Here is a 14,677-nt window from a genome sequence, read left to right as displayed (position 1 = left end):
GGATTGTTTTGGTCAGTGCTAAATATCTCATTATATCTGTTTGTCTCCGGCAGCAATACATTTATCAGGAAGTTTGGAACTTGTTCCAGCAGATAAGTGTGAAGGCCAGCTCGATGGTTTACTCCACCAAAGACTACAAGGATCATGGATACAGGTGATTATTTCCAGTGGATTCCTTTGGTCTTTTTCTTTCTTCTGACATTACCAAAGGCGTGTGTATGGAGAAAAATCATATTAATCATGCTAGATAATGTCAAGCCTTAAATTGTCCTTAATATTCTGAAATGTCACATCATAGTTTTCTCACCTATTTTCACCCATTTTCAATACAAAGTAAACAACTTGTACCAAGTGATGAATGGAATAAACACCATGTCAGCAACAAACAAAACCAACAATCTGGCTCAATTAACAATAAATAAATAAATACATTAATTAAAATAAATAAATAATATACATATGAGTGTGTATGTAATTTATGTTTGTGATGCAAAGCTGAATTTTCAGCATCATTACTCTTCAGTGTCACATGATCCTTCAGAAATCATTCTAATATGCCGATTTGCTGATTAAGCTTCATGTATTTGTGGAAACCATGATAAACTGCCATTCAAAATTATGGTATAAATAAGATTTAAAAAAGAAAAAAAGGACACATTAAATTAATCAAAAGACATTTATAATGTTCCGAAAGAATGAATATTTCAAGTTAATATTATCTTTTATTCATTAAAAAATATCCTGAAAACATGTAACGGTTTCCACAAAAATATGAAGCTACTGTTTTCAACATTGATAATAATCAGAAATGTTTCTTGAGCAGCAAGCCAGCATATTAAAATGATTTTTAAAGGATCATGTGACACTGAAGACTGGAGTAATGATGCTGAAAAGTCAGCTTTGATCACAGGAATAAATTACAGTTTACTATATATTCACATAGAAAACTGTTCTTTTAAAATTTTAATAATATTTCACAATATTATTGTTTTTACTGTATTTTTAAGCATAAGAGACGTCTCTCAAAAACAAAACAAAAATCTTACTCAAATAATGATTTCAAACTTTTGATACATAAAGATATAGATACATACACATGAAAATTTACTTACATGAACAGTACTGACAATAATAGTAAGGATGACACTAACGCATCAAAGCACATAAATGCATTGCGACTAGGGTTTCATTTTTGTCAGGAGCATCTTTAACATGTCAGTTAACTCAGTGTTTTGGTGTGTTTGGTGCAGGCACTGTTCTCTGGCCGTGATCAACGCTCTGGCCAACATCGCGGCGAACCTGCAGACAGAGCAGATGGTCGACGAGCTGCTGGTGAATCTGCTGGAGTTGTTTGTGCAGCTGGGACTGGAGGGGAAACGAGCCAGTGAAAGAGCCAGTGAGAAGGGTCCGGCCCTCAAGGTATTGTATCTTCAGATTAAAGTCCTTATTTCTCTACCTCATTGTAGGACAAGCATGCTTGTGTAGCATGTGTTGCATTCTTTATATTGGAGTGTTATTGTAAATGTAAACACATTCTGAATGTTATATGATGATAAAAGTGGGAAATGCAGTGTGGTCTGCTGAAAGTTGCAACAGAAATGATTGTTTTAATCCAGACCAGATCATTAGTGTTAATGCTGTAAAAGGATTTGTCCTCGGTATTCACAGGTGACAGTGGAAAAGTCATCAATATTTAGCTTCTAAAATGGAGTATTTGAGTAATGTAGTGTTTATGCTTTTAAATATATCTTATGTTCATTTTTCCTCAGGCATCCAGCAGCGCTGGTAATTTAGGCGTTCTCATTCCTGTCATTGCTGTGGTAAGAATGGGATTTCTGCAAATGTGACACAATTGTATACAGTCTACACAGCATGTAATAGCAGATTACAGTGCGCTACATATATTTAAACATTTTAGTCATTATTTAGTTATTATTGGTCAACACTGCCTTGATGTCACAGATTTGTTCTATTAATATACACAGCATGTAATAGCAGATTACTATGGAAGCTTGTTTCCGCCATGATAAAAGTAATTGCGACTTTTTATCTCACAATTCTGACTTTTTTTCTCAGAATAGCAAGATATAAAGTCAGAATTGCGAGATATAAAGTCAGAATTGCGTAATATAAAGTCAGAATTATGAGATATAAAGTCAGAATTGTGAGATATAAAGTCAGAATTACCTTTTTTATTTATTTTTTTGTGGCGTAAACAAGCTTCCATTAGTACAGTGCACTACCTACTGCATATTTTGAAATTTTAGTCACTCACTGTTGGTCAACACTGCCTTGTCACAGATTTGTTCTGTTAATGTCCAGTTCATGATTTAGAATTGAATATTTAGTTGTTATTATACATACTATTACACATTTATGGTTCAATAAAATGACTTTGTATATATTTATATATTAAACTTAAAGTGGAATGGATTATAAAATTGAAGTTTGCACAACTCCTTACTTGGGTAAATCAGACTGTTTTTGTTGCAAAATGTGATAAAATTAACACACTGTATTTTACTTTGGTTCCCCACAGTCTGCACATTTAATTATTATTTTAAGTCTCAATTGTCACATTGTTCATCATTTAATCGTTTTATCTTATAGCTGACCAAACGTTTGCCACCCATAAAAGAGGCCAAACCAAGACTGCAAAAGCTGTTCAGAGATTTCTGGCTTTATTCGGTTGTGATGGGCTTCGCTGTTGAGGGCTCAGGTCAGATATTTGTCATTTATAAATCACTTCTATAAGTCAACATATACTTTGGTTTTACATTTGTAGCTGTTTATTTTCTTTTTTTTTATTTGTTGAAGATTAAACAATAGACTATTGCTTGTGATTATTACCTGGTAAAAATAACTGAAGGCCCTGATATACTCACGGCGAAGATCTTTTTTGTTCTTCACTAAGGGGTAAAAAGATGTTAGAAACACCGTTGCAGCGATATACTGTTAGCGACTCCGCCCACACTGCTGCGAGCGATGTTTAGATGAATATGTAAATATTTGCTGCATGCTTTCCATTCAATTGCAAAATTAACAAAAATGGCATCGGTGAGAAAATGGCAGTTAAGAAACTATCTGATCACAGCGATGTCGATGTGTTTGCACCAGCTCTGCAATTCGGCACTCTTTATACAATAGATTGTTTAAAAGCAAGCAGCTTTACAGTATTAAACATGAAAAAACGGTGTCAGTGTCTCTTTCAATTAGAATTACAACTTCAATTTCTACTATAAAGCGGCTCTCCAGTGTGTTCAAGATTTTAAGGTGCTTTAACGCCATGACGTTATTACAACTTGTAAAAAGCACATAATTACTCATAATAGCTCATAATTACAACTTGTTAGCTGGAAATTTTCTGAGAGCTCCTGCCACGGGACTGCTGTACCACCTGACGGCCGCAGATTCATTCAAATGCGTTGAAATTACGCATTTGAGATTACTTTATTACGACATGGTGTGAACGCAGCATTACTCGTGAACAGAAGTGAACCAGAGAAGATTCCACATCAAAGAAGGAGGAGCCTCAGAGCCACACCTACCTATTACATCATTGCTACAGACCAATGGTAGTTTGAAGGTGTCGAACTCCAAACAAACTTTGTTTTGACCAGATTTTGTTCAAAATGACATCACACCAGTTCATCCTTTGATTTCTCTTGAAGTATATCTGGGCCTTGAAGGAAGCCTTGTAATATTACTGTTAATAATACCCCAATATTAATTGATTTACATAAGTCAATCTGAATATTGATGATATCTTCAGCTGATTTTGAGAAATGTTCTTCAGGCTTGTGGCCGGAGGAGTGGTATGAGGGAGTGTGCGAGATTGCAACCAAATCCCCCCTGCTGACATTCCCGAGCGGAGAACCGCTGCGCTCAGAGCTGCAGTATAACTCTGCCCTGAAGAACGATACGGTCACTCCGGTACTGCTTTGTTTCCTGTTATAAAAGACAGATTGTTCTCTGCTTCCAATATTGCTAAATCAGATCATTTTGGTCAATCCCGACATGAGTAAAACCATAAAGTAAAACCATAAAAGCATTTTCGGTCCCACTTTATATTAAGTGTCTTTGACTACTGTATTACTAAAAAATTGAATTAATAATTTGATACAGTGCATTTATTGTGTACATGCATGTTTTTACAATGTGGGTCATTCCATGTCAACTGTTTTGTTCATATTTTTCTGTAAAAAGACAAAGATAAATAGTGATGAAAGCCAAAATATTAAATGTCACAGATGTATATTTACTGAGTAATCCACTATTTTGAAGAGGGGGGTCAAAATGATCATTTTCACCTGAGATTTGGAGCCAATTTACAGGGGTGTAAAAATGACTTTAGAAAGATGGCAGCATCATTATTTTATTTTTACTCAGAGATTGGTAGGTCTATTAGTAAAATCTGTTCTTTGTTTCATTATAAGTTAAACATCTGTGACATTTAATGTTTTGGCTTTCATCACTATTTATGTTTGTCTTTCTACAGAAAATATATCAACTAAATCAAAAATTTGAGCCGTGGACGTTTCCGAAATTTGGTTGAAAGACACCTAATATAAAGCATGACCACATTTTCATTAATTAAAAATAAAATAAATATTAACTGAAATAAAATAAAATATAACAAAACAGCTATTTGCCAAGACAACATTCCTCATTTTCATTTAGTTTAAGTAAAAAAAATAAAATTAAATAAACTAAAAGTAAAAGCTAAAAACTATATAGACGTATTTAAACAAAAACTATAATAGTATATCAGTGATACTAAAATAACACTGAATTTTGCATCCCCAAGCATCATTATTCACCTTGTAAAACTTTGTGTTTCTAGGCCGAGCTGAATGATTTGAGGGGCACCATCATTAACCTGCTGGATCCTCCTCCTGAGGTCGCTGCGCTCATCAATAAACTGGACTTTGCCATGTCCACCTACCTGCTGTCCGTCTACCGACTGGAATACATGAGGTACGAGGGAGCAGAGGACTGTTTTAGACTTGTGTCTGATGATTTGTTTGTTTTTTTTGTCTGAACAGTCACATGACCTCTTCTAACTTCTCAGGGTGTTACGCTCGCTGGATTCTGACCGTTTCCAAGTGATGTTTCGTTATTTTGAAGACCGAGCTATCCAGAAGGATAAATCAGGTGGGCTAGACCATTCATCTGTTTCTAGATGATTTAAGGAATATTTTGTAACCTCTTTTAAGATGCTACAGTCAACCATAGTTATAGTTTTATATATAGTTTTTTATGCACTGGTTAATTTTGAGTTTTTGGGCTATTTTGCTTCCATAACATGCTATTAATATTTTTGCTATTTTGATATTTTTATACAATCATATGTCACCAAAGTCACCAAATTTTTAGGTTTTGGCTGTCTGAACTTACTGGAATAATTCTTTTTTTACTGAAGTAAAAGAAACATTAAATATAACAAAAATAAGCATATTTTACATAAAAATATGGTATTTTTTGAGGTAAATAAATAAAAAAAAAACATAAATTGATCGTTTTTATTTTATCGAAGATAGTAATATGACATTTATTTTAAAAAAAATTTTGGGATCACACCTGAGACCTTCGTACCCAAATTTGTCCACGAAAAAGGACCAATTAAATGCTTGAGGGTTAAACATAGCATTTCAGAAAACTTGTAATACAAAATTGAATGCCTTAATGTACTGTGATTAATCAACTGGGGAAGAATGGTGATATCTTTTAGTTACAATTTGCCCCATTCACCTGTGGCATCTTGCCTAAAGATTCAAGTTTAGCAGATGTATTTATTTGACAGCTTTGATGTGATTATGTTTCCATTTTGACCTCTCAGGAATGATGCAGTGTGTCATCGCAGTGGGTGACAAGGTCTTTGATGTCTTTCTTCAGATGATGGCTGACAAGGTAAATGAAAACTGAAGTGCTTGAAGTGCAGTTTTAGCATCTCTTTCTAACTAGACTCAGATTGAGGACATGAGCCACTCGTTGTTGTCCTCTAATATTAGATATCTTTCATCCTAGGAAAAGACCAAAGCCCATGAGGAGGAGTTAGAAAGTCATGCTCAGTTCCTGTTGGTCAACTTCAACCACATTCACAAGAGAATCCGAAGAGTGGCCGACAAATATCTGTCAGGACTCGCTGAGACGTGGGTGCTTCTCCATTACAATCACAGAAAATGATTCCAGGCTATACTAAACATTTCTTCTTCTTGAACGTTCAATGTAACTGTGTCTCTTTGTTTTTCTTCTAGTTTTCCACACTTGTTGTGGAGTGGTCGTGTCCTGAGGACCATGCTGGATATATTACAGACCCTGTCTCTTTCACTCAGCGCTGTATGTGCTTCTTCCTTTGCTCAGATCAAGTTTAATGTGTTTCCTCATATGGAGATTTGTTACAGGAGATGTTTATGATACATTATTGATTTCTTGAACTGTTCTTTAGGACATCCACAAAGACCAGCCTTATTATGACATACCGGACACTCCGTATCGCATCACAGTGCCAGATACATACGAGGCCAGAGAGGTACATTTACTTGAGTTATTTATTTATTTTACACTTATTAAAATCACAGGAATATGTACTTGTAACAATATATTATATTATATTAATTTATGATTTATAAATTTATATTAAATAAAAAATATACTTATTAAAATATAAATATATTTTTATTTTTATAAATGTTTTTTTATTTAACATATTTTTTATATAATTGATTACTTTTATATTATATTATATATAAAAAAAATTGTTTTACTTAATTTTTACTTTTACTTTCATATATATGTGTGTGTTATTTCTACTTAAATTTAACTATTTAAAAATTTAAAAATTAAGGCTTAATGTCGAGCCCTGTATATTATATATATTTTTACATTTTATTAAATAAAAATATAATTATTAAAAAATATAAATATATATATATATATATATATAATTTAAAATTATATATTATTAATAAAATATATTGTTATATTATATAATATATTATTATTATAATATATATTATATAATTAGTTTTACTTAATTTTTAACTTTTACTTTCAAATATATAATATAATATAATATATTATAATATATATAATTTCTACTTAATTTTTACTATTACTTTAAAAATGTATCTTTTTAGCATGCTATTGCCTATGTGTTAATGATACATTTGGGATGTCACATGTCACGTGTAGAGCATAGTGAAAGACTTCGCTGCCCGCTGTGGAGAAATCCTTAAAGAGGCCATGAAATGGGCGCCATCGGTCACCAAATCTCACCTACAGGTTTGGGTTCCTATTAAAAAAAACAACAACAGAGAATTAACCTCAACAGTATCATCCTCTGCAATGATTTTTTTAACATCATCAATGTATCGTCCACAGGAATACCTGAATAAACATCAGAACTGGGTGTCGGGTCTGTCTCAGCACACGGGTCTGGCTATGGCCACTGAGAGCATCCTGCACTTTGCCGGATACAATCGTCAGAGCACCAGTCTGGGTGTAAGATGAACAACTTGTGTTGTGCTTTAGTTCATGCTGAAGGGATATTGACTAGTTCGTCAGTGATTATATAAACAGGAAAGTATGTTCTCATTTCAGACCACTCAGCTCATAGAGAGACCAACATGTGTGAAGAAAGACTACTCCAACTTCATGGCCTCACTCAACCTGAGAAACCGCTATGCTGGAGAGGTAGTGCTAAATAATAAAGCAGAGGCTGTTGGGTATTTTATGAAAGAAGCATCAGAGTCTTAACTCCTCACGTCTCGTATGCAGGTGGCAGGAATGATCCATTTCTCAGAGGCCACGAGGAGCACGTCGGATCTGAATAAGCTGATGATGCGTCAGATGAATGAAGCTCTGGACGGAGGCCAGCCAGAAGCCTTCACTGAAGCCATGTTCAAAATGGCTGCGCTGTTGATCAGCTCCAAAGGCATGTTACTCCATTATTTTTCCCATATTTTCCATTGTTGCAGCTCCTCTGTCTGTCAGTAATGCTCTGTTTAGTTCCTGTCTCTATGAAGCCCCTCCCGCCCCTTAGAAATGTCCCGCCCCTTACCATAACCGCCAGTTTCAACACACTGCTAACTAACTCAACCAGGCCCCGCCCCTTTATTCTGCGTATGAATTATTTAAATGAGGAATATTGTGACGTGTTTGTTCCCAGAAGAAAACTCAAGACTACAATGGAGGCGTTTTAGGGAGTGAAACAGTGACACTGATATAGAGAATAACTCCCACTGGAAGGACCTTTTTCATGCTCAAACAGCAACATTACACACTAAAGAAAGATGAACATGGAAAAAATAATAGGACCCCTTTAAGAGAGTAAATAGAGTATTGTTTTTATTGTGTAGAATGGGACCCTCAGCTACTGCATCAACTGTGCTGGTCTCCATTAAAGATGTTTACCGAGAATGGCATGGAAACGGCTATAGCCTGCTGGGAATGGCTCCTGGCTGGAAGGACAGGTGTTGAAGTCCCGGTAAGACACACATGTAAATGCATAAATATATGTAATGTATAATATATGATCTACGCAGTACACTAGTATTCTGTTTGTGATGTTGCAAAAATCTCTGCTCTTACATTAGATGAATATTGTTCCATATTATGTACATATCTTAGCTATCCAGGTTTTACAAAATGCTTTTCAACTTCATTCTGTGCTCAGTTCATGCGGGAGATGGCTGGCGCGTGGCAGATGACCGTCGAGCTGAAGATGGGGCTGTTCTCCGACGCCCAGGTGGAGGCGGATCCCCTTGCGGCTTCAGAGGAAAGTCAACCCATCCCCTGCCCACCTGACGTCACACCCCACTACATCTGGATTGAGGTTACTTCCTGTTACTTTGTTTATCCGTCTAAGCTTACAGGGCATTTTCATAGCTGTAGATTTACCCCGCCCAAAAGCTCCTTATGATACACACCAGAAATAGCTTGAAGACTCCTTGAGAGGAAATCTCACTCTCCTCTATCGTGATGGGGTCGTTCTTGAAATAGAACTGCTGTATCAGTAAAATTTTTACTTCATTTTGCTACAAAATTGCTGTTTGAGCAAACAGTTTGCTCTGTTTAATTTGTTGTGACAAATGTTTTATTAACATTTACATTCACTCATTTAGCAGACGCTTTTATCCAAAGCGAGGAATTTCAGCTAGCAATACTTTGTCCAGAATAGTACAAGCTAGAACAAGGATGGATTTTAAGAACATGAAAGCATAGAAGCACTTATTTCATCAAGTTAATTGTCTTTTTTCCCATTTGTATAGTTTCTGGTCCAGCGTTTTGAGATCGCCAAGTACAGCAGTGCGGATCAGGTGGAGATTTTCGGCAGTCTTTTGCAGAGGTCTCTCTCTCTCAATGTTGGCGGCCCAAAAAGCAGCCTGAACCGTCATGTGGCGGCCATTGGACCTCGCTTCAGGTTAGCAAGAAGACTAGACTGTAAAAAATGATTTCAAAAAGATTATTGAAGTACGTTTTGCAAGAAAATACTTCAAAATTTCACATTTAATTCAGTGTGTCACTTGCCGTTTCTTTGTAATTATTTGTCAAATTTACTAGAGATTTCTAGTAAATAGTAAGTAAATCCAACATCTTTTTTTTTTTTCAGTGTAGTCCATTACATTTACACTTATTTTGTATTTTGTAAAAATATTTCTCTTCACTCAGGCTGTTGACGCTCGGTCTTGCCCTCCTGCATTCTGACGTAGTGACCAACTCCACCATCCGTAATGTCCTGCGGGAAAAGATTTACTCCACCGCCTTTGATTATTTCAGGTACTGCAAAAAAAATATTGGAGTTTTTGATATAATAAATGCTTTTTGAGAAGTACTTCCAGAACCAGAACTGCTGAAAAAGTCTCTGGCTTGTGTCCTTTAGTGAATGAATTGAATCCTGATTATATTTAACTCTTTTTTTCAGTGTCGCATCGAAGTTCCCCACGCAGGGAGACAAACGTCTGCGCGAGGACATCAGCATAATGATCCGCTTCTATGCCAACATCCTCTCCGATAAGAAGTACCTAGCTGCTAGCCAGCTCGTGCCACCTGGTGAGCTTGGCTCCAATCCCCCTCAAAGCTCCCTATCTGCTGGGATTTTCGGATCGCTTATCGTTTCCAGCACTTCTCCGATATCGATATTAAGTAAGCCTCTCTTGCTACAACTGTGCAACTACAGTGCAGCAGGAGCATGTTTATATGGTTCAAATTTGCATGGCTGCAAATTTGAAACCAATACTAAAAATGCACGGCAATCATCCGGGCTGCCAAATTTATCAATTTGTCGCTAAACGCAAATTGACAAATGTATCCGTCCAACCTCCCCCCCCACCCCTGTACCGACACCACCCTTCTCTATCCATCGTAGAAAACATGGTCTCATCAGAACATTAGCGCTTTCATGTAAAATGCATGATCATTTCAGTACCAGAGAACTAATTGAACTTCATTCGTCCCTTAAAGCCTCTCCATCGTGTGATGTGCTACATCGCCAGACAGCACCGCAAATCAGTTGCTTCGCTTGGTATTTACTCGTCGAATGTATAATTTGCAGGCTCCACTTTCTCGAATGCTGTGTGTTAATAATTCATTAAAGAAAATGGGAGTGGGAAAGGAGAAAAAAGTGCTGGAATGATGATAGACAAAATAGTAAAAGGAAAAGAAAGTTGGAAATGGGGTAAAAAAAATTAAATTAATTTACATATCACTTAATGGGTGAATTTCACAGAACCCGTCAAGAACATGTCCAGGTCATATTTCACCTCTAAATCAGAAGAAATAAATATAAAATCTATTTTTTTTTAAAAAAATGTTTTTTTTACACATTTTCCCAAAACAAAACTGTCACTCTAAAATAGAAAAAAAACCCTTTATATTATTATTTAATTTTATTTTATTTTATTTAGTGTGCTTATTTTTTTCCCCATCAAAACATCACAACAATATACAATAAAAAATATAATTATAATTAAAATTGTAATGTTAGGTGTGATTAACCGTGATTAATTAGAAAATTAGAAAAGTATGCGATTAAAATTACTTTTTTTTATTTTATTTTATTTTATTTTATTTTATTTTGTGCCCTCATTATTTTTTTCCCCATCAAAACATTTTTTACACAAAGAAATGGTGCTAGAAATAGTACTTTTTAAAATATGTGTGAAATCGTTTACAGTTTAATGAGTCATATCAATGGCCAAATAAAATCTGAAATGACAATGACAATGTCATTGCAATATGTAAATGAAAATCTAATGAGATTCATCACTGAAAGAATAATTGGTATTACAAATAAACTCAAAAGTAAAACATTTAGATGCATTGAAGCTTAAATGTCATAAAAATAATGTCACAATGCATTAAAAATATGAATGATAAATAAATTGACTTCATTTTCTTTAGGCTAAATATAATTGCTTTTTTATTTTGATTTTAGGGAGAAATATGACCCGTACAAGCTCTTCATGAGATTCACTCAAATAGTTTAGGCGTTCAGTACCAGAAAGGGGAATAAAATTCTGCAAAATCCTTTGCTTGACTAAATTTCCTTTCACAGACAACCAGGATCCGTCCCTGAACAGTTTGTCGGTGATGAACGCCACTGACCCCAGGAACAACATGGACATGACTGTGGGTTCCCGGCAGCAGAGCGCTCAGGGCTGGATTAACACCTACCCCCTGTCCAGCGGGATGTCCACCACCTCGAAGAAATCAGGTATCGCTCAAATGTGCAACAGGTCTTCAGGCCTGTTCGCTGATCCTGATTCGTTTTAATAGTTTAATCTGTTTAGCCAGTGTGCTCCTGTTAATGCTATGATCTCCCTGATTGTTAAGAGTCAGCAGCACTACACTTAGCTGAGCAATAAATGCTTTCTGAGCTAATGGAAATGAACTAGTGTCACTAATTACTGTTTTGTTTTTTGTTTTTTTGGACAAAAAATGCTGGTTATTTAATATATAACAATGTAATATATATATATTAGGGCTGTCAAAATTAACACGTTACTTTTGCGAAAATTTTTTGTTTTTCATTTTAACACATTAAAAATATTTAACGCAATTGACACAGCATCCATTTTTTTCCTGGCATCCTTTGGCTAGTGTTACATTATATGAACAAACACCCAAAACGCGCTTCAGACAGCGCTCCAGTACCACATTGAGTTCTCTTGAACGGACAAAAACACACAAAATTATATCAAAATGCCTGTTATTGGCGAGTATCCTCATAAGCACAGTCTTAAAAGAGTTAAAAAGTCTCAAATGACCATAAGAGTTATGAGAAAATCGAATGTGTTTCAGATCTGCATCATGTGCGTCAGGTCTTAAAATGACAGCAGCCTAATAAACCTGCTGCTGTCTGTCATTAATGTTAATCAAAGAACAAAAGACAGAGAAAATCACTCACTGCTCTTGACTGAATAACTTCTGTAGCTTTAATAAGGATTAATCTATAAATTTTGGCAGAGCAGGTAAAAATCAGAACAATATACAATAAAAAAAAATACAATTCTAATTAAAATGGTAATGTTAGATGCGATTAATCACGATTAATTAAAGACAAATGTGATTAATTAGTTAATTTTTTTAATCGATTGACAGCACTAATATATATATATATATAATATATATATATACAGGTGCTGGTCATATAATTAGAATATCATCAAAAAGTTCATTTTTTTATTATAAATTATTTTTAAAAATGAAACTTTCATGTATTCTAGATTCCCTACATGTAAAGTAAAACATTTCAAAAGTTTTTTTTTTAAATTTTGATGATTAGAGCGTACAGCTCATGAAAGTCCAAAATCCAGTATTTCAAAATATTAGAATATTTCCTAAAATCAATCAAAAAATGGATTTGCAAAACAGAAAAGTTAAAGTTCTTTAAAGTATGTTCTTTTGTGCACTCAATACTTGATCGGCAGGACATATTACAGCAAATGACTTGCTCCTAGCCCAAATTACTGCATCAGTGAAGTGTGGCATGGAAGTGATCAGCCTGTGGCACTGCTGAGGCACTATTGAGCCTTCAGATCATCTGTATATTGTTGGATCGACTGTTTCTCATCTTTCTCTTGAAAATATCCCATAGATTCAGGTCAGGCATATTGGCTGGCCAATAAAGCACAGTAATATCATGGTCAGCAAACCACTTGGAAGTGGTTTTTGCACTGTGGGCAGGTGCTAAAGTCCTGCTGGAAAAGGAAATCAGCATCTCCATAAAGCTTGTCAGCAGATGGAAGCATAAAGTGCTTCAAAATCTCCTGGAAGATGGCTGCATTGACTTTGCACTTGATAAAACACAATGGACCAACACCAGCAGACGTCACGCCCCCCCCAAATCATTATTGACTTCAGAAACTTCACACTAGACTTCAAGCAGTTTGGATTCTGTGCCTCTCCAGTCTTCCTTCAGACTCTGGGACCATGATTTCAACATGAAATGCAAAATTGACTTTTATCTGAAAAGAGGACTTTCGACCACTGTTCACTGTCCAGTTCTTTTTCTCCTTAGCCCAGGTAAGATGCTTCTGACATTGTCTCTGGTTCAGAAGTGGCTTGGTAGTCCTTTTCCTGAAGATGTCTGAGTGTGGTGACTCTTGATGTGCTGACTCCGGCTTCATTCTACTCATTGTGAAGCTCTCCCAAGTGTTTGAATCGGCTTTACTTGACAGTATTGTCAAGCTTGCGGTCATCCCTGTTGCTGTAGCCACCCCATTCAGTAATGACCTTCTGTGACTTACTCTCTTTGTGGAGGGTGTCAATGATTGTCTCCTGGACCATTGCCAAGTCAGCAGTCTTCCCCATTAGTGTGGTTTCAAAAAACAAAAGATACCCGGATTTTATACTGTAGGGATGGTCATTTAATGAAACTCAAATGTAAATATTCTAATATTTTGAGATACTGGATTTTGGACTTTCATTAGCTGTACGCTCTAATCAACAAATTTACAAAAAAAAACTTTTGAAATGTTTTACTTTACATGTAGGGAATCTAGAATATATGAAAGTTTCATTTTTTAAAATAATTTACAATAATACACATACATATTGGTTAAATATATATTTTATATCATTTTATTGGGTAGAATCTTGGCTCTTTCTACCCAATCAAATAGCTTGATGTAACAAAAAAAAAAAAAAAATAATTAAAATTATTATGATTTAACATTTTGGTTGTTCCATTTATTTTACAGGATGTCATACATATTTTGCAGTCACAGCCAGGGTTATTATAGTTAACTGAAACAATAACCATTAAAAAATACTAATTTTGTTACTTGATATAAAATAAACGTTACCTGAAACAAAATAAAATATAAAAAACGTATTTTATTTTAGCTAGTTTCTCATTTTTATTTAATTTAGCTTGATGTACAGAAAAACTAAAACTGAAATTAAAATGAATAAATCCCATACATATATATAACAACAAAAAACACAACAAAATGACTAAAACTTTAAATAAATTTAAACTGAAAATGGAAAATATAAAAATAAAAACTACAAAGAATTAATAAAAACTACAATAGGATCTCAATGGTACTAAAATAACATTAGTAACACCAGCTCTGAATGCTAAGCAGCTAGAGTAGTTAAAGTATTACAGAAGCACCTCTATAAGTGGCTCACAGTTATATGGCCACGGTTCAGATAGACTAATATTAAG

General features: G+C 34.9%; 1 protein-coding gene across 4 annotated transcripts in view; it reads left to right on the top strand.

Moving 5' to 3' along the window:
• Positions 1 to 14,677, top strand: part of pi4kaa (phosphatidylinositol 4-kinase, catalytic, alpha a) — a 38,401-nt gene that overhangs the window by 10,885 nt on the left and 12,839 nt on the right. For 2 of the 4 annotated variants that reach the window (XM_051907680.1, XM_051907679.1), the window contains exons 17-37: positions 54 to 154; positions 1,251 to 1,419; positions 1,770 to 1,820; positions 2,611 to 2,719; positions 3,797 to 3,933; positions 4,844 to 4,977; positions 5,072 to 5,154; positions 5,840 to 5,910; positions 6,028 to 6,152; positions 6,258 to 6,339; positions 6,449 to 6,532; positions 7,195 to 7,284; positions 7,384 to 7,503; positions 7,603 to 7,695; positions 7,780 to 7,936; positions 8,361 to 8,488; positions 8,678 to 8,836; positions 9,273 to 9,424; positions 9,673 to 9,780; positions 9,926 to 10,146; positions 11,558 to 11,716. In XM_051907680.1, coding sequence (XP_051763640.1) covers positions 54 to 154; positions 1,251 to 1,419; positions 1,770 to 1,820; positions 2,611 to 2,719; positions 3,797 to 3,933; positions 4,844 to 4,977; positions 5,072 to 5,154; positions 5,840 to 5,910; positions 6,028 to 6,152; positions 6,258 to 6,339; positions 6,449 to 6,532; positions 7,195 to 7,284; positions 7,384 to 7,503; positions 7,603 to 7,695; positions 7,780 to 7,936; positions 8,361 to 8,488; positions 8,678 to 8,836; positions 9,273 to 9,424; positions 9,673 to 9,780; positions 9,926 to 10,146; positions 11,558 to 11,716 — 2,533 coding nt within the window. The remainder of the gene's footprint in view (positions 1 to 53; positions 155 to 1,250; positions 1,420 to 1,769; positions 1,821 to 2,610; positions 2,720 to 3,796; positions 3,934 to 4,843; positions 4,978 to 5,071; positions 5,155 to 5,839; positions 5,911 to 6,027; positions 6,153 to 6,257; positions 6,340 to 6,448; positions 6,533 to 7,194; positions 7,285 to 7,383; positions 7,504 to 7,602; positions 7,696 to 7,779; positions 7,937 to 8,360; positions 8,489 to 8,677; positions 8,837 to 9,272; positions 9,425 to 9,672; positions 9,781 to 9,925; positions 10,147 to 11,557; positions 11,717 to 14,677) is intronic. The other 2 variants (XM_051907682.1, XM_051907681.1) reach the window with 1 other exon arrangement.

The sequence above is a fragment of the Ctenopharyngodon idella genome, chromosome 10, assembly GCF_019924925.1.
Source record: "Ctenopharyngodon idella isolate HZGC_01 chromosome 10, HZGC01, whole genome shotgun sequence".
Lineage (NCBI taxonomy): Eukaryota > Metazoa > Chordata > Actinopteri > Cypriniformes > Xenocyprididae > Ctenopharyngodon > Ctenopharyngodon idella.
This window is presented reverse-complemented; position numbering and strand designations above follow the sequence as displayed.